At 40.1% G+C, this 19281-nt stretch overlaps 1 protein-coding gene across 1 annotated transcript; it reads left to right on the forward strand.

Annotated features, from left to right (window-relative positions):
- Positions 1–5859: 5859 nt before the first annotated feature.
- Positions 5860–19051, forward strand: SLC25A46 (solute carrier family 25 member 46). The gene is made up of 8 exons (XM_054003377.1): positions 5860–6214; positions 8068–8110; positions 9372–9429; positions 9926–10003; positions 10691–10791; positions 13376–13432; positions 13856–13913; positions 16962–19051. Exons 1-8 carry the CDS (start codon positions 5962–5964, stop codon positions 17538–17540), a joined length of 1227 nt encoding a protein of 408 aa, XP_053859352.1. The 5' UTR covers positions 5860–5961; the 3' UTR covers positions 17541–19051.
- Positions 19052–19281: the final 230 nt, after the last annotated feature.

Genomic DNA, 19281 nt, shown 5'->3' on the forward strand with positions numbered 1-19281 from the left:
CAAGGAAGACTGATTAGTCCCATTCCTGGTGTGATTATAACAGTGATAAGAGTTCGTACAGCAGGTAAGACAATATACCAGCAGGACATCTGTAATGAGAGAAGTAGAGCTTCCAAAACGAACTAAAATGACCAGACCTTAAGCCCAGTTGCCAGCAGCTCCCTGGATGTTCTGGGAGCTGATTGATACCTGAATTAGCTGTCCATATTTCAATTAAGCGCCAATGAAACAGGGTGAGGCTGAAGTAGCTCAAGAGAGCGATTGGGTTGGGATCAGTGGCCAGTGCAAAGGCCAGAAGCTGCACTTGCCAAGTGCAGGGTGAACACCTAGGTGTGTGACCCTACAGAAAGTTTCATACCTGTGTCACAAGATGGTGCTGCTGCTCAGCCAATGCACAGCTTAAGCCTGTGTTGGCAGCAACAGAAACCTAATGCTGTGACAATGTATTGATTGACATGTGCACGTTTATTTTTCTTAGTGTTCTGTGGCAAATGAGTGTTTCAAGGTTACTTAAAGAATCACAGCAAAGTCATAGGCAAAAGCAGGTTGTGTGGTGTAGTTAATTTACAAGGCTCCCTCTACTACTTACTACTAATGCTCTAGTTAAAACACACAGAAAAAGAGCAAATTAAAACCTAAAACCAGCTAACTGAAACTTATATCAACTCAAAACTTAACTCTGTGGAGGCTGGGGATAAGGATAGGAAAGGGTTAAGGACAAACAGGAATAAGGAAGACCCTCTCATTGCATTACAAGTTTCAGAGTACACCCCTTTGCTAAACTGCACCCCAAAGTTGACCAACAGTTTAGGCCTATAGCTTTAACAGCACTTAAGAGCACTTAACTGTTAGGTTAAGTTAAACAACTTATCTAAAGATTCATATAGAATTTACTATAACTCATGGGCCTAACTTACAAATCTGAAGTACTGAAGAATCTAGGAGAGCAGCATTCCTTGCATATATGCTATAGCACATTCACACCCTCATGCAAGCATACCTGAAGAGTCTGTATAAGACACCCACAGAGTACCTGTGACAAATTCCCCTCCAACTTGGTGAAGGACACACATCTGATGCCTTTGGATCTTCCCAACGGGCAAAGGGTTGAGTCTGGAGAAGCGGGGGTGTAAGTCCAGGCTCCATCATTGTCATTGAGTGATCTTCCACGTTTAGCAAACTTGAGAGTTCTCTGGCTCTCCGAGGCCCCACACAGAGTGAGGTGCTGGTCACAGTCTCTGCTGTCCAGGAGAGCTCAAAGGGTCTCACTTTGGGCCATTGTTTATAGAGTCACAAGAGAATGGGCTTCAATCATAATAATTTTTCATCCTGACTGCAATTTGGGCTAGCATGTTCTTTGAAAGTTTGATAACAAAATTGTTTTTCTGCTTGAGTTGTTTTCCAGGCAAGAAAAATAAGTTTCCAAGGCTGTTCATTAAAAATCAGGAGCTCATTAGACAGTACTAGTTCCTGGGAACAGACTGATTTTGATAAACTCAGGAGAAGCTCAGCCCAGGTGCCGTTTGTGAAGATCAAGGCCTAATGAGCATTTCTCAGATCACAGTGAGGCCCCAGGAGGAGTGCAGGGGATGCATATCACATGTACACATATGGCATTGCACATCTCTGTAGTGTAGATGAATTAAAATTAATTACATCCAAATCTTGATCACAGAGAAGTTCTTTGAGTTCTTTAATGGACTTTTCTCATGACAAATCCCCCAGGATAACACCAATTTGTATCAAGTAGGTTTACTCCAGTAACAATCTACAACAAGAAGAATCTTTTCATTTCTTTAGTTCTGATTCCATTTCCCATATGTTTCTTCACCTCAGCTGAGGAACAGATTCTGAACTTTGTTTATTCATGGTTTTGTATTTATTAATCATATATGCAGCATTTAACAGAATTTGGTATTCTGCTGTCAAAACCATTAGAAGAGCATTAATACATGGTATTGTACGGCACCTGGGCTTTGCAATTTGCTGTCATTCTTATGGTTTGGAGGTATATCTAATATTCCAGGTGTTCTACACATTGTACACAAAAGAAGACTGAAGTAGAGGTGTTACTGCACAATCAGCTAAGGATGATCCAGCCACCCAGCTTAAGATTCAGCTCTGAGGAGAAATGATCCTGCAAAGACCCATTTAACTTCCAGGCTTGTTTCCTTTCAGCTCAGAATTGAAAATTCTCCCATGAAGGCAATTGGCAGTATCTTCCTCCTTGCCCAGATCACTCTTGATCACATTGGTGAACAAGCCAGCCAAAGTACAGACGCTGGGTGCCGGTTGTCAGTGTGAGGCAGAGACCCAAGAGCCTGTGGCACCTTCCAGCTTCCTGTTTGAGTAATTGAGGGAGTTGCAGAGATGTACAGCAGGAAAAGGTTACATTTTCAAGTCCAGACTGTCAGCAGGTGTTAAAACCCCAGGATCCCTTTTGCTGATCCCTTTGGGGTGACTTTTGCTTGAGGGTCTATTTATGTGACTAATAAAACTGTGAGGCAAACCAAAGATTTTCTTCTGAGAGCAAAGATTTTCTTCTCATCACTCAGCAGATGAGCAGCTGAAGGGAAAGAGCTGTTTGGACATCCACCACTGAGATGTGACAAAGGCTGCTATGAATGTCAGGCCTAAGAGACCCAGGAAAAAGCTGGGAGTTTGCTGTTCTCCTTGGCTGTGGTTGAGCCTCCTGCTGGTGTAAAGCATGTGTGTTCTCATCCTGAATCACTATGGGGAGCAAAACATGAGCATGGGGTGAAGATCCCAAATGACAGAAGCACTACTGTGTGTCCCATCTAAGCCAATGTCAAATTAACATTCAAACCTGACACCCACTTGGAGAAGATTAATTTACTGGCAGTTTAAAATAGAGTAGGGTACTGGAAAAACCACCTTTCTCTTACCCTCTCCTGCTATCAAAATCATGGATGGGCTCAGCTTTGGCCATGGCAGGTCTGGCTGGAAACCAACTGGAGTTGGCTGTGCCTGACAGAGGGGCAGCTCTTGATGTCTTCCCACAGAAACCACTCCTGCAGTCACACAGGCCCAATTTGTAGACCCAATTCAATTGTCTTTCAAGCTGTGCTGCTGGAAGACTCAGGCTGCTGTGGAGCACAGCTGCTCTCTTCCATTACATGAATAAGAAGGCAGCTACCCACTGTGCAGATCTCAAAGATGTGGAATAAATCAAATCTGAGTCAGCAGCTTTGCACTCTACTCCTTTGTTAACTGGTTAACAAAGCAGTAGCTATGAGCATCATTTTCCAAGAAAAATGTAGATTTTAATTTTAATACAGTTTCCTCACACTGAACAATTCTCCCTCTCACACATATTCACAGAATTCACAGAATTCACAGAATGACTAGGTGGGAAGAGACCTTAAAGATCATCGAGTCCAACCCAATATTAGTCAATAAATATTGTTTTAGAAAAAGCAGCAGATCTGGCTATTCCAACAGTCATGTCATATTCCATTGTGGAAAAAGACTGTGGTTTCTTTGGAACAACACTCTTTCTCCTGTTTTTTCTGAAGAACTGTGGTTTACTGGTTTCTCTTATCTACAACCTTCATTCTGTTTTCTCTCCTGGAGGCTGGTCATGCTTCTAAGACCAAGCACAGAAACTGCATGGCTGGCTCTATATTAAGTCACATGGGAATTAAATTTAAGGGATCATTAGCACAGAAGCTTTGTGTCCTATTGTAATTGCTGCTCAGCGCACTTAGGCTGTTGTCAATTTCTTCTCACTGCAAAAGTAAACCTCTGAATTGTTTTCTTTGTGTTTTCTTTCAAAAAAAAAAAGGAAGCCCAAACTTCTACTGTATCATGTGAGAATAGGTTCTGTGCTATGGGAGCACAGTCAAACACCGGGGAATGGTCTGGGGACACTGTGTAGAAGGCATGGATCCCACACCTGAAATTCTATTTAATACTAATATTCAATTTCTTATCAGTACTGTTCAGTATCTTCAACAATATCATGGACATTGTGGGATTGAGTGCACCCTCAGCAAATTTGGGGATGATACGAAGCTGAGCAGAGCCGTTGACACAGCTGAAGGACTGAGAGTATTGTAAGACTGGTAAAACACAGGAAGAGGTTGCCCAGAGAGGCTGTACCCACATCTCTGGGAACATTCATTCAGTTTGCAAAGGGCCCTAAACACCTGCTGGAAATTGAAGATGTCCCTGCTTATTGCAGGGCAGTTGGTCTAGATGACCTTTAAAGACTTCTTTCAATCCTGATTAGGGCCATTTTATGATTTACACAACTTTAGGAAGACTAAAACTGTGTAACAAATCAGACTACAGCTATGTTGTAACTTTATGTGCTGAACTTGTGTTTTAGTTTATGGCCATTGCTCCTTTTCCTGTCCCTGGGCACCAAAGAGTTTGGCACCATCCTCTGGTACCTGCCTTCAAGATATTCATATGCATTAATGAGATTTCCTCTCACAAAGCTGTGGATGACTCATGCTATACTTAGACTTGTACACACTAATGCTGGCTTAACCTAGTGTACAAAATGAGAACTGTGTGTCAGACTAAGACCCAGTTGTGGGAGACCTTGTTGAGCTTCTTCAGAGAAGACAAGCTGCCTGGAAGGAGATTGTAGCAAGGTCAGCCTCCTCTCCCATGCAACAAATGACAAAGCAAGAGGAAATGGTTTAATGTGAGTGAAAAAGTTTCGACTGGACATTAGGATTTTTTTTTTCACAGAAAGAGTGACCAGATATTGAAACGGGCCACCCAGGGAAGTGGTGGAATCACTGTCCCTGGAAGTGTTTAAAGAAAGACTGGACGTGCCATGGACTGGTTGACAGGGTCATAGTTTGGACTTGGTGATCTTGGAGGTTTTTTCAGCTTAAATGATTCTGTGATTCTGAGCTAAGGGATCATTAAACCCACAGCGTGTGGCCTCCCACTCCTAAGGGGAAGGAAGATTCATAAATGCTCATGATTGAAAGGAACAACAAAAGTTAAGAGGGTCTGCAAATAACCAGAAAGTTTTATTAATAAATTACATACTCAGCATGGAAACTGGCATTTTAGTCCCTGACCTACTACATAAGTACATGGCAATGGGTTTTAGATAAAGAAGTAGTGTGAAAGGCAAGACAGAAAGGAAGAGGTGAGCTAAAGAAGAGGAAAGAGAAAGAGAGAAAAAGAGATCACTGCTCCTGGTTCCAGCATTGATCCAGCTGAAGGGATGTCAGTCCTGGTGCCACATCCATCCAGCCACATCCATCCAGCCAACAGGATATCCTGCGGGATTGGGGGATACTTTCAGGACTTCCCTGTCCTGAAGTGTTTCTCACCTTCTATGCAATCGGTTATCATGCATCAGTTATCATCAGTTATCAATCTATGCAATCAGCCTGTTCTTTCAGACCATTTACGGAAATGGGTCAGAGGGCTTTGGGGACCTTCGGTGGTCTGTGCTCCTCTCCATAGTCCATGACCCACTTCTTGGTCTCATCCCTGCGCTTGCCGTGTTTTGCTCATCTCCAGGGTCGATAAGAAGGATGTTTTTCCCCGGAAAAAAACACGCTGTCTTACGTCCGCAGGGACACCTTATCTCTCTCGTTCTTTCTCACGGATTCCCCACGGGGGGCGGCCCGCCGGGACAAGACCGGCAGCGGGGCCGGCACACGGAGTCCCCACACGCCCGGGCGGGCAGGACGTTCCTCCGCCCGCCGCTCCGCCAGGGGGCGCCCTCTCCCGCCCGCCCCCCGCGCCGGACGCTCCGCCCCGGGCCGGGCAAGCGCAGCGCCGCCATTGGCCCGGCGCCCCGGCCCCGCCCCCTCGGCGGTCACGCGCGCGGCCTCACCGCAACCGGAAGTGCTAGGGCGGGCGGCGCGTCCGGGTCCCGCTGCCGCCGGTGCGGCCCGAGCGCGGCGCCTCCCGCTCCTCTCCCGCTTCCCTCGGCCCCGCCAGGTTCCCTCAGCCACCCCCGCCATGCACCCGCGGCGCCCCGACGGCTTCGACGGCCTCGGCTATCGTGGGGTCGGCCGCGACGAACTGGGCCCCGGCTCCAGGCCCTTCAGCAGCGGCTCGGAGCTGGGCTCCTGGGTGACCACTCCGCCCGATATCCCCGGCAGCCGCAACCTGCACTGGGGGGAGAAGACGCCGCCGTATGGGGCTGGGACCCCTCTGGGCGGCGCCGGCCCCAACGAGGAGGCCAACCTCGGGGCGGGCGGCCCCGGTGCCGGTAAGAAAGGGCCCGGTCCGGGCTAGCCCGGGGGCGGCCTCCGCCTCTCGCCGCTGCCCGGTCCTCTGACCCCCGGCTCCCACCTTCCGCTGCCCGGTCCTCTGACCCCCGGCTCCCACCTTCCGCTGCCCGGTCCTCTGACCCCCGGCTCCCACCTTCCGCGAGCCGGGCCGGGCGCGGGCGGGCGGCGGCCCTGAGCTGTGCCGCGGCCAGGCCGAGCGCCGCCCGGCCCTCCTTAGTACTGGCGGTGCTGAAGCGCCGGGGAGAGAAGTCCCTTAGAAGAACACGGAGTGCTCTGTTGAACACTGTCGCTGCCTGTTGCGCTCCAGCACTGTGCAGCTCCATGCAAGTGTGATTTGAGCGTGCCAGAACGCGCCCCGCAGCTGCTCGTTAAGCAATGTGCAGTCAGCTTGCTCCTCATTGCCCATGTAAACAATCTCCTGCAGAAATACTCCGCCTTCTTTAAGGGCAGGAAGTGCTTGTGGCTTTTAGAGTGCTGCATTATTGTGATGGTGTTATAGACTGCGTGGCTTCTGTCGGGTTCAAAACATGAGCTGCGGACGCAAACTTTCCCCCTCCACACGTAATAGCGAGGGAACTGTGGGACTGGTAGGATTTAAGGAAGCAACTGAGTACAAGGCTTCTCCAGTATTTGCTGGGAAACTGAGTATAAGCCTCCATAAATAAAGTCATTTTAGATCTTCATGAAATTGAAGTGAATTAATGAAAACTTGCTGTATCTAGGGTACTGTATGTTTTCTTTAAATAAAAGGAGCTGGTTATAGATGCTTGAATATCAAAAGATCTCTGAAATAGTAATTTACCTGAAATCTAATTATATTACTAGGCAGTTCTCTCTTTTGTGACCTGTAGCGCAGTATCTTTATTCAGGTCTTATAAAGAGTACAGCCTTTAGCTGGACTCCATCCATGCATGCACTGGTTGAAGCACTGTTAAGTATCCTTGCATAGCTGGACACTACATTTTTTCCCCCATCTGCATTTGGAAGGTGTGTTCATTCTGCACTTTGGAGCACTGATAAGGAGTTGCTGTAATCACTGAATCCAGCAGCTGCAATGGTATCTTATCATTTTTAGGAGGGCTGCCACATTTGTGTGGAGCCCCACTGAAGTTACTGACTTCATCCATGCCTTCAGACTGCTTGCACTCTGAAGATTGTAGGGCTCAGCATTAACTTTAAAATGCCTTTACTGTTCTGATGCTCGTCTTAAAATCCCTTCTGATAGTTCCAAATCTGCAAATGTCTGTCTGGTTGCAGGCAACAGAAAGTTGAATTAATTACTTTTGTAATTCTCCAGTTTGGAGAATTTAGATTTCTGCAAAGGACTGATAAGGAGATAAAGAACTGGCTTGAAAATTTGCTTTATGTTGATGTTTGTTACTTCATCTATGGCTTTTTGTGTAACTTCACCCAAAATTTTGCCTTTTTATACTGTTTTAACAGTATTTTCACCTCAATTATCTAAATTTATGTTTCAGAATTACTGTAAACTCATGCATGCTAAATCTTTCAGTAGTTGGTTTGAGTTGGTAAAATACTCTCTGTTCTACTGTTAATTTTCTCTCTTCTTTTATTCCCTGTAAGAAAAGCATAATTTTATGTATAAGAGTATGTACAAACTCAAATACAGTCCAAAGTGCAAATATTCCTGGGGGAATTTTTTTTTAATATCTTCTGTTGCTCAACTGCCATAAATATTGTATTGTAATTTTTTGATGCAAGTACAGGATAAAACTAGTTTTTCAGATCCTGTGCATGGCATTTTCTCTATTTTATAATTATCGGTGCTGTATCATCTGGTTTTGTTTTGGGTTTTGTTCTTGTTTTTCAGAACAGTTGAACAGATTTGCTGGCTTTGGTATTGGCCTTGCAAGGTAAGAGATGTGTTCAGTGACAAAGGGGTTGTAAAACTCATATTTGTCTTATAAACCCCACATACACTTCTCTATTGTGTTTTTATTCCAGTAGCCATAAGCAGTTGAAATGTGTTTAGAGACCTACTACTCCCATTTAGGTTTCTGTTTTCTTTAACTGTTGACAAAAAATACTTACATGAATGTAAGAAACAGTTTTTCATATGGATGTGTGTACCCTGTCCAAGTAATCTGAAAGTAACACCAGAAAACTTCTCTGACATTTGCAACTTTTATTAATATTTCTAGGCAATACAAATGTTTCCTAAGAAAGTGAAAGTCTTCAAGTATATTACCAAAGTATCCTCAGACCATAATGTTCATCTAAGCAAGTGGTCTAAAAGCCATTTTATTCTTTATTATGGTGACTCTGATTATTGATAGTATTTTTGAAAAAAGGATGAATTATAAGATGCTGATGCCCAGGGAAAGTTTTACCTCTTTTGGTAGCAGCAAACTACAAATTAGCTCAATAGTTACAAAACTGCAGTATTTTTTCTGTGCCACTTGTTTATTGGGAGTTCAGAAATCTACCACAGCTGATTCTGTAGCTTGGGGTGTTTGTAAAAATCCTGGATGTTCTACTTTTCTAATCCATGTCCCAGGTTTGAACAATGTACAGGTAAGTACTCTGATCACTCAGGCACTTTGAGATGAAATTAATATTTTATCTGAATGGCTGCAACCAGGAATTCTGCTTTGGAAGTGAGAACTTTCCTGTGAAGTTTTGATTGAAATATGACTTCTGCTAGTGGTTGGAGAGTTGGTTTGGGTCAGTAGTGTTTTCAGTGAAAAGGTGGTCAGCTACTAGTACCAGTCCTTCTCTGGCTCTCCTAAGGAGAGTCTTGATTAATAGTACAGTATTTACTGTGTTAACAGTAAATTAATTAACATAAAACTGGGAACTAAACCTCTTGTAGGTGTGGTTTGTTTTGCACTGTGGTACTCTGAGGAGGGTGAGATTAAGAAGTTTTGTATGTTTTTTTGCTTATAAAAATATGTGCATACTACACATATATGGGGCTTTTTCAGATTTTCAGATTTTATGTAACTTGTTCCTTGGTAGGCTGTTGGGTAACCATCAAAAACATGCCCTATTAGTTCACCAGAAAATATATTGCTTTTCCAAATACTGACCTGCTGCTGTTAGAGACAATTAACAAGTCTTTTCTAAGGAATTTTTAGTGGCTTCTTGTGCATTAAATACAATTTTCCTTTAAAGCCTATTTACAGAAAATGTGTTGGCACATCCTTGCATTGTTCTACGTCGTCAATGTCAGGTACGTCTTTTATATTACCTATTCCAGTCAAAGCTCTTGTGTACTGTCATATCTTTGTATGAAAGTACATATTATAGGAAGCTTTGCAATTTTTAGGAGGCCTCTGGTACATTAACAAGTTTTTACTTGTAGAATGCATGTTTTCTATTCTGCAGTTTAGCTTATTTGGAAAAATCTTGCTCATTTTTTCTTTGGGCAGTGGAAAGCAAACTACAGCAAGTGTTTTGGGGTCTGCAGAGCAACTTTCAGATCCCCATTTACAAGCAGGATGCTTTGTTTCATAGGTTCTGATTTATGTATGGTTTATTGTTTAAACTTTCAGCATGTGAATAGTTAAAAGGGCTGCCCTTTTCCCTAGATTTCAGTGAGAACTTACTCATATTTTTAGCTCATCTTTACAGAGATAAAATTCTTACATCTGAAATGCCTTTATCCTTCAGAGTTGTAGCATCTGCAAGTGTATTTCTAAGACTGCCATTATTTATATTTTTAACAGGTTAACTATCATGCACGGAATTATCATCTCACACCTTTTTCTATTGTCAATATCATGTACTGCATCAATAAGACACAGGTTAGTACTTGGTGCCAGGCTGTATCTGAGCACTGAGAGTTCCTACAGCATGTATGTACATTGTAATCTCTAAGTGTTCATGTAGGTGGTGTTGGAAAGCATGGCTGTTATGAGGGTTTGTTATTTTTATGGTTACAGAAATGTGTCAAGAAGATCAAGTTATTTTTTTCAGAAGTAGAGTACTTAGTGGGGAAAGATTTGTGTTGTTAGAAAACAAAAAGTCCCTGCATTTTTTTTTTTCGTTAGGTTGCTAAAAGATCATTAATCATTATGTGGATAATTTTTTTGTTGAAGTGACTCCTTCCAAACGTAGTACTGGATACATTTCCAATTCTGCAGGGGAATGGCAATCCTTAAACTCAGAGCAGAAGGCAGGAAGAAATTCTTAATTCTGAATATCTTATGGATGTACTTTTGACATCTCAAGCTCATTTTGTCCATAAAAAGTGGTGTTAAGTTTATAATAGAGAGTATTAACAGTTTGGGAGCCTCCAGAATTATTGACAGATCTTTGAAATTATTGAAAACCAAAAACTTCTTCATAGATTAAAAAATGAGTTGTTACTTGAGTTTAATGACAAAGTTGAACAGTAGAATTGTAGACCTGTGTGGTATGAATTTACTGAAATTTTTTAATAATAAATTGAAAATATTTTTGAGTTTTATGTTGTATATTTCAACACGCAGGGTCCAAGAGCTCTCTGGAAAGGAATGGGCAGCACTTTCATTGTTCAGGGCATAACCCTGGGAACTGAAGGCATCGTCAGTGAATTTACACCTTTGCCAAGGTATTGCATGTTTTTTTAACCACTTCTAACAAATTAATAAGTTGTTGATTTATTTTCAAAGTGTTAGTAAGGCTTTTTGAAAAATACTACTTCATGAGAACAACCAGACATTAAATAGGTGTTTCCGAACACAGTGTGGTTGTCTTGGAAAAGACAATCTTATAATCCATAAATCTGAGGGACTTCGTCTGGGAACTACATTTGTTTGTGTCTGCTTACTTGTCTGGCATAAAAATGCTGTGGCAAATTGGTCTTTGGTATTCAACTCTGTAACAAAAAAATCCCAATAATTTTCTTCTTTTATTTAGGTTTTTATTGCAAATACCATATTTAAGGTAAAAATTCCTGGTCTTATTAATCTAAATACAGAAAACTTGCACAGCTAATGAGTAGCACTGACATTTTGCTGAATATTTGCACTGTCCTTGGTAGGAGGGAGTACAGAATGACCTGCATTAGTAAATGAGAAGACATGGTAAATGGGCATCCATGTAACTTGCAGTTTTATCTTCTGCCTTCCTTGAGCAACAACTGTATGTACCTTGTTCAGTACTCTCATAAAAAAGATGTTACCACTAAAAATAACTGACTTCATTTAAAGAGTTATCATTCTACATCACTGTGTCAACCTTCTGCTACAGAAGTTTAGTAATTTTTTTACTAAAAATATTCAGGGACATGGAAACTACCCTAGGTTTAAAAAGAAGAAATATGGTTAGGATGAATCAAATACTGTTATGATGCATGTATCCATATTAATAAAAGTAGGCATTTATTTGCAAGTTCCAAAGCATTAACAAAATTATTTCATATTTAAATTGTATAGAGTGTGTATTTAAGGATTTTGTCAGCTCTGTTTCATAGGTAATTGAAATTTCCAGGCATGTGCTTTCCTCCAAGTGTGATTTAGATACAGCTCTAGGGTATGCTTAAGTTCATGAGATGTGATATAGTGTTTATATCTTCATAGTTATGAATTCTCACAAATGTGAGCAATGTTTTTCTACTTGTGGGCCAGTTCAGCAGTTTGGAAAGTAAGTTGGTGCTGCTGCCAAAAGAATCCAGCCTTTCTGCTGGAACCAGCTTTTCTTCCTCTGTGGTACTGCCATCTTTGTGGAAACACAATGTGTTTCCTGAACAGTCAGGAAATTAACTGGACTGTGAATGAGATCTGGCTAAAATGGTTTTCTCATACATGCACCACCCCACAGCAGTTTTCTACTCAATGCTCTCTCTTCCTTTTTAATGGTGGCTTGCATGTTTGGGTGGTCACAGGGAGGAGAAGGTTAGTGCTTGCAACAGCAGGGCCAGCAAGTCTGATTTAAAAGGTTATTTAACTGCATTATCAGGCTCCAAAGAACACAGAGAAGTAAAATGTCAATTCTAATTCTATGTTATAGTTACATGAAAGAATACCCCTGTTTAGGAGAGAAGCCCAGAAATGAGTTGTGAACATTTTGTACTAGATAAACTTGTTACGTAATTGTTCTTGCACTGCAGGGACAGTTATGCCTTGTGGATTGACAGATTAGGCTTTCACACATTAGTTTGGCTGGTTTAATTTTCCATATCATTTAAGCATTACAGGTAAGTGGATGTGATCAAGTGTCTGAAATATATAATGGTAAAAATGATCTTCTGTTCCTGTTCAGTGATTGACATATGTATTTAAAATGTGATAGCTAGTAACAACACACAATTCTTCAGAAAGAGTAAAATCTTGCCTGTTTTGGATTAGAGTTATTTTAACTACAAGCAGTGTCTGATTGTGATTCCTGGACAACAGTTGAAGCTGAAAACTTTATAGATTGTTATTAAGAGTATTGACCGTATGCATTGTCAGTACGTGTGGTATTTGAATAGTATCTTGAACTAGGTTGGATTATGTTTCTGTCGAGTGGATTGTAAACATTTGCTGTTTGTATTTTGAAGTGTGTAACTAGAAAGACTACTTCAAGGAAATATTTTTTAATATCACCTTTATGTTAAACACAGGGGTTTTCTTCTTTTTTATCAGAATATGCTAAGGACTGGTCATAGGACAAAAAGCTTCAGTTATGTCTGTACGGAATTACTGTGCAACTTCTAGCCTGACCTCTTGTACTTGATTTGTTCTTATCTAACTGTGCCAGAATATGATTTATATTTTCTGGAAAGAAACAACAACAGGGTAGATACAACCTAAAGAACAGAAGAGCACAACCAAACCAAAATGAAATAAAAATGATTTCTTGATAAAGGAAAAGTATGAAGATTTTAAAGTACTCCAGTGTTCCCTGAAAATTGCTTTAAGCACTTGTACATAAGGCTGAACTGATGAAAGTCGGTTGCTGTGAGAGCTGCAAACATTTTATTAATTAATAACTGAAGCCTTTTTTGATAGAACATCTGACAGGCTCGAAAATCTACTAGAAGTTAAGCACGATTTACTAAATGTTTTGCTGTGTCTTTACAATATGGGAAATACTTGAACCTAAATAGGAGAACAGTAATATGAAAACTGGCTGTTGACACTCATGGAAGAATTGCTTGAGAATTACGTGTGGATGATTATTCATATTATGGTAAATACTTCTATTTTTAGAGAGCTTTCACATAAATGGAACCTCAAGCAGATCGGTGGACACCTTTTGCTCAAAGGGTAAGTATAGCATGTGTCTTATGTCTTTTTGTCTAAACATAATAAAACTATCAAATGGACATAAGTTTAGTCTGCTGCTACATTTTCTCGACAAGATGCTAACAGTACTTTTCAAATGCTGATTTTTTCGAACAATCTTGATTACATACACTAGTTTCACAGGTTTTCTCATACTAGATCGCTGTGTCTATGGAACTCAAAAGATTAGACCTTAATTAGTCTGGTCACGTGGAAATAGAATTTAACTAAACTTGACTGAAGCTTTTCTCGACTTGTTGACGTACATTTTAGTAATTGAGTTATGCTTTGTTAATTTTCTCTCAGGGATAATTTGCTAAATAGCTTCGTCAACTTACAGGTGCTTGTTTGGCCGAAATTCTAGTATTGTCATTATGTTAATTCTTACATTGTTAATTTCTACAGGTTAACACATGTGATAGCAATGCCTTTTTATTCTGCAAGCCTGATTGAAACTGTACAGGTAACTTACATGTATTTGGAACATTGAAAAAGAAACTGTTACTCTTTATTGATTAGAGTATGTGGAGAGGTGAATCTTTGAATTCAGGTTTATGTCGCAGTAGTTGCATTTGTTGCTTGAGGCTGTGTAACCTACCTGAAATGGGTGAAATGAAGGGTATATTAGTGTACTATCTTAACTCTAATTCTAGAATCTAAATCTAGAAAGGACATTTAATGTAGATAGTTGGAATATATTGTATATGAAATGGGGGCATGCTATATCTATGTGTTCCAGCAGATAAAACGTAAAGAAGTTTTTCTCATGTAAGATTTTTAAACTTTGCCTTCCTAGGCATGTTGTTACAGTGACATCTGTCCCCTACAACAACTGTAAAGTTTTTTTCCAGTAATTCAGTGGAGATTTTAAATGAAATACTCAACTCTACCCTCTCAGGATTGTTTTCATTCAATCAGCTTTTTACTTTTAATCTTCATCTAGTTCTTCCTTAAAATCTGGACCTGTCACTTAGAATACATCTTAGCTTGTTCTGTAACTGTGCAGAGTAGCCCATAGCACTGTGTTGCAGATTGCCTGTCAGTGAGGTGTTGCATCTCTTTCTGGAGAAAGGCAAGGCTTAGCTATGCAGAAATGGTCCAGGGTAATTCTATCAGCCCTCTCTGTCTAATGACTTGCTCTTAGATGACATGACAGAGTCTTTGTGCAGCTAATGGATCTCTTTCTGTAGAGTGAGCTCTCATATGGAGGGTGCAGGATAGTCACTCTCGTGTCACTGAGTCATCAAAATAATAATTTTCATTCATAGCATAGGCAAGTTGTAGGTACTGTCAAGACTGGTTTGCTGGGTTCTGTCTCCAAAATGGTGCTTTTTCTGAGGAGAAGGCTGTCTTCTGCAGTTTCTTAGTTTCAGCATGTACTTCAGAGGCATGGACTCTATAAGGGGCAGGATTCTACTGTGGGCAGACAATCCAAGCTGAAATGAGCCAGAACGTACTAGGAGAGCTGTTCTGTCTGAACTGGCTGTATTATGGATTAACAGGAGACAAGTGAAATTAAGCATCTGTGCAGGGAGAGTTATAGAAAGACTCCCAACAACAAACTCAATTCCTCTGAAGATACTCTATATTTTAGAAACCTTCTTTCCTTATGGGATCTCTGGTTTGGGGAATATTTGGGAGACTTAGCTGGTGTCATAATGGGAACCTGGCTGGAACTCAAATACTTAATTGCTGGGGAATGGCCCTAGCCTGAGCATGCCATAATTTTGGAACTAGAAACAGTGGTGGAACACTGTTAATTTTTCTGGAGTTCATAGCAGGCCACAGAGTGGAATGTTATATATTACTGCTTGTATTTTTTTGTCTGAAAGGATGTTTACCCATGTTGTTGGACATGGGTAAATTTTTTACCAATAAAAGAGAACATGATTTAGAACCTGTCTTCTGTTTGCAAAATAAGTATAAAGCTTGTTTGCTAGAAAGCAACTTAATAGGAAAACAGTTAAAAAAACCCAAAACAACATCTCTCTCGGCCTTTTAGGTAGGTGATCTTCTCTGTAATGGATTGGTTATGAAAATTCCACTGAGATCTGAGGATTTTAAGATTAGTAACTTCAGCTGTGTGCAAGTATTTTAATGAATAAGTGTGTGTCTGTCTGTCTGTGTGTATATGATGTATGAAATATGTTCTTGAGTTCCTGGAGACATCATCATAAGGTTATTAGAAACACAGCAGAGGTAATGATAACATTTGTGAAGATTTTTATACTGTACTAATCAGTGCAGGGGAGCAACTTGGCTTGCAAGGTTTGCACAGGTTTATATTCCTGTGCTGCCAGAAGACAATGACCAGTGACGGACCAAAAAAGTTGAAGATTGTTGGATTTCCTACTAGCCAATTTATATTGACTTTGACTCTCTTAATTCTGATAAACCATGCTGCTCAACAGTATCTGTTTGACACTTAACCAAGTAAATTCACATCATCAAAACAGCTGTAAGTGGTGGGAATGTGTTGCCGTTGCATTTGTTCTTTTGTCGTTAGCATCTCAAACCTCATGGTGGCGTGTTAGGCCAAAGCAGGAGTGGTTCTGAAGTGTAGTGACTGTAGTGATGTGGAGCAGAAGTCAGTAGGGGTTGTCCTGCTTAACTTGTACTTAAAGTCAGCAACAACATTATGTTCTCAGGCATTTAAACTTTCTCTCTCACACAGAAAAGACCATGAAGGCTCTGCAGGTTGTTTAATATTTCCTCAAAATACTGAGGAATATTCTGGTGGTTTATTCTGGTGTGAGGTCAGAACATAGACCACATGGACTCAGAGACTTGGACATTTAGGAGAACACCAAAATCTTGAATTTTGGATGTAAACCACATGATAAAACACTGGAGTATAACCATTCATAGGGAAAATAATGTTTTTAGCTTAATCCTACACCCACAGGTGGATTGTAACAGAATAAATAATTATTACAGGATTTTTATTTTCAGCACATGAATAGAATAATTATCTCTTCACTAAGAGACAGCATGGGTAAAGAATACTACTTTAAATGCATATATAATGCCATGATAACATTCATTAAATTCATGTCAAAAATGACCTTTCAACACTACTTATGGAAGTCATTACTATATAGATTCAAGGTCAAAGGTTATGGTCATAGTCTTTAAAGTAAAGGAATTTTGAATTAAATAAGTACTTCCTGGCATTTTTCTCCAGATGAAGACATTGTAAGTTCATGACTGTTTTGCATTCTGATACTTTCAGCAGTAGGCTGAAAGTTGCATTTCTTTGGTAGAAACACAAACAACTGCAATATACATTAAAAACCCTCACCTCTTTAAGATGGGTTCATTCTTTAAAAAGAAGCTTAATTGTGTGCTGTGAAGAGTGTTATAACAAGGGACTTTTATTTGTACAGCTGTATAGATATTGTAGCATGCAACTGTTTATTAAAAAGTTCAGCAGTGATGAAGTGTCAGAGTGGATGTCAGGATGATTTTGAAGTGCTCAGTGTGAGTTGTAACTCCTTCTTTGTACTTGTAGAGTGAAATCATTCGAGACAATCCTGGTATCCTGGACTGTGTGAAAGAAGGAATTGGCAGAGTTGTAGGCTTGGGAGTACCCCACAGCAAGCGTCTCCTTCCTCTGATGGTCCTGACTTTTCCCACTGCTCTACACGGAGTTCTTCACTACATCATCCGTTCCATCGTCCAGAAGCTTGTCTTGTTTGTTTTGAAAAGGGATAATTCCCACAACCTTCCAACTGAGAGCTCCACTTCTGTGCAGAGCATGCTGGATGCGTATTTTCCAGAACTTATTGCTAGCTTTGCTGCTAGCCTTTGTGCTGATGTCATGCTTTACCCACTGGAAACAGTTTTGCACCGCCTTCATATTCAAGGGACACGCACAATAATTGACAATACAGACCTTGGCTATGAAGTGCTTCCAATCAATACTCAGTATGAGGGAATGAAAGACTGCATAAATACTATAAAACGGGAAGAAGGAATGCAAGGTTTTTATAAAGGATTTGGAGCTGTTATAGTACAGTATACCTTGCATGTGGCAGTTTTACAGCTTACCAAAATTATTTACTCAACACTGCTTCAAAATGTTTCTTAATCTGTCCAGGTCTGGATCTAGCACATTGGACATGATTGACTTGCTAACCTATATTGTTTAAACAACTTAGAAAATGAACTTTGGGGAATCCACTCTGTGGATTCTCCTTACACTGTAGAACAACTTGTATTAAAAATGGGGATATGGTTTCCAAAGTGTAATTAAAAAAGGACTGTTTAAAAATTACAGACACAAATTGATTATGTCACATGCAGTCATACAAAGGGGATCAGATTTCAAATGTGATTGCATTGAGGATTTACTTTTCCTCTTACCAGTTCACTTACATAAGGAATGGATATGAATTGTTAAGTATCTGTTTTATAAGCATCACATCTGATATTTAATATGGACTGTTAGCCAGTTGAAAGGAATTTATTTTCTTAAGTTATAAGAACTTGCAGTTAGGAGACTGATGGCTTTGCTGGTCTTTTAAAAATGTTTCCAACTTCACTGTTAATGGAACTGCGAGTACAATAGAAACTGTAAAAGTGACTTAAGTAGGCTTAAATGTTATCATTTACAGGTATATAGAAGACTTATTTTGCTGCAGTGTGGCAGAAGATGACAAATAGGAATCTCTTGCTTTGTATAATAACAATGAAAAATGGATGTGGGGTAAAGCTGCACAGAATGCAAATTTGGCTGTCTTGCAGTTTGTTTGCAAGGCTTACAATAACTAAGTGTGTGAATAAAGCAAAATAGAAAACAACAATTGGCTGTTCATAGAGTTTTTATTTTGTTATATTGGAGGGGTGTGTATAAAATTGTCTCCTTAACTATTTAGCACTGATGTCTGTAATTTAAAATCTCTGCTAGTTTAAATATTTTGTGGAGCAGAGCTAAGTCTGTTTATGTGCAAGGGAACCACTGAAATACATCATTTTTGCCCTCTCCCCTTTCAGACTCAGCCTGAAAATGATTTTTAATCATTCTAAGTAACCTAATCCTTGGTTTCATCAGTAAATATGGAGGTTGGGAGATGGTTTTTGCAAATAAAGCATGTGGAAAGTCACTTTTAAATTATGAGAGGCTGCTGCTTTTTTCACATTCATGTGGCAAGTCTGTTTTTGTGAATGCTGTAAACTGATCTGTGTTTTAATCATTAATCATTTTGTAGTTACCACTTATGGAAAGTAGTCATGGTAAAATAATGCAAAGATGTTTCTCTTTGTAAGTTCTGACTTCATATCAGGTCTACTTCATTAATAATCTAACTTCCATGTATTTTAAATGCCTAAGTGTTGAAATGGAAATTATGGTAAACTTGGAAACTGGTTTCTTTTGAAGTACTGTTGATTGCAATTTTAGTGTATAGTGTATGAAATAAAATGAGAATTCACTGTAAGTATTATAAAATAATTCACCAAAGAGGCATGTAAAGGAATCCTGTTTTGTGTGTTATGTTTTACTGTATAGATTCCAGAGTGGCATTTTCAAATTCCTCAACTTACATAAGTGCAAGAACGTGATGAATTAAACTACATGTAAGAGCTTGGGTAACATACTCAGTTCCTGGGTTGGTTTCTTGAAAAATCTCTCTTGAGTATTAAGATGGCTATGCCAGAGAATCATCCAGTCTGGAAAAAACCTCATCAAGTCATGCAGTCCGAATTCCTGCTCTAAGCAAGTACTTGTACACGCCCTTGTCCAGTCAAGTTTTTAATACATGAAACTGGACTTTTCAAATGTATTAAATTCAGCTGTAGCCAACAATTTTATCACAATTGCCTTGAAGCAA

This window comes from Vidua macroura, chromosome Z, assembly GCF_024509145.1.
Source record: "Vidua macroura isolate BioBank_ID:100142 chromosome Z, ASM2450914v1, whole genome shotgun sequence".
NCBI classification, from domain to species: Eukaryota; Metazoa; Chordata; class Aves; order Passeriformes; family Viduidae; genus Vidua; species Vidua macroura.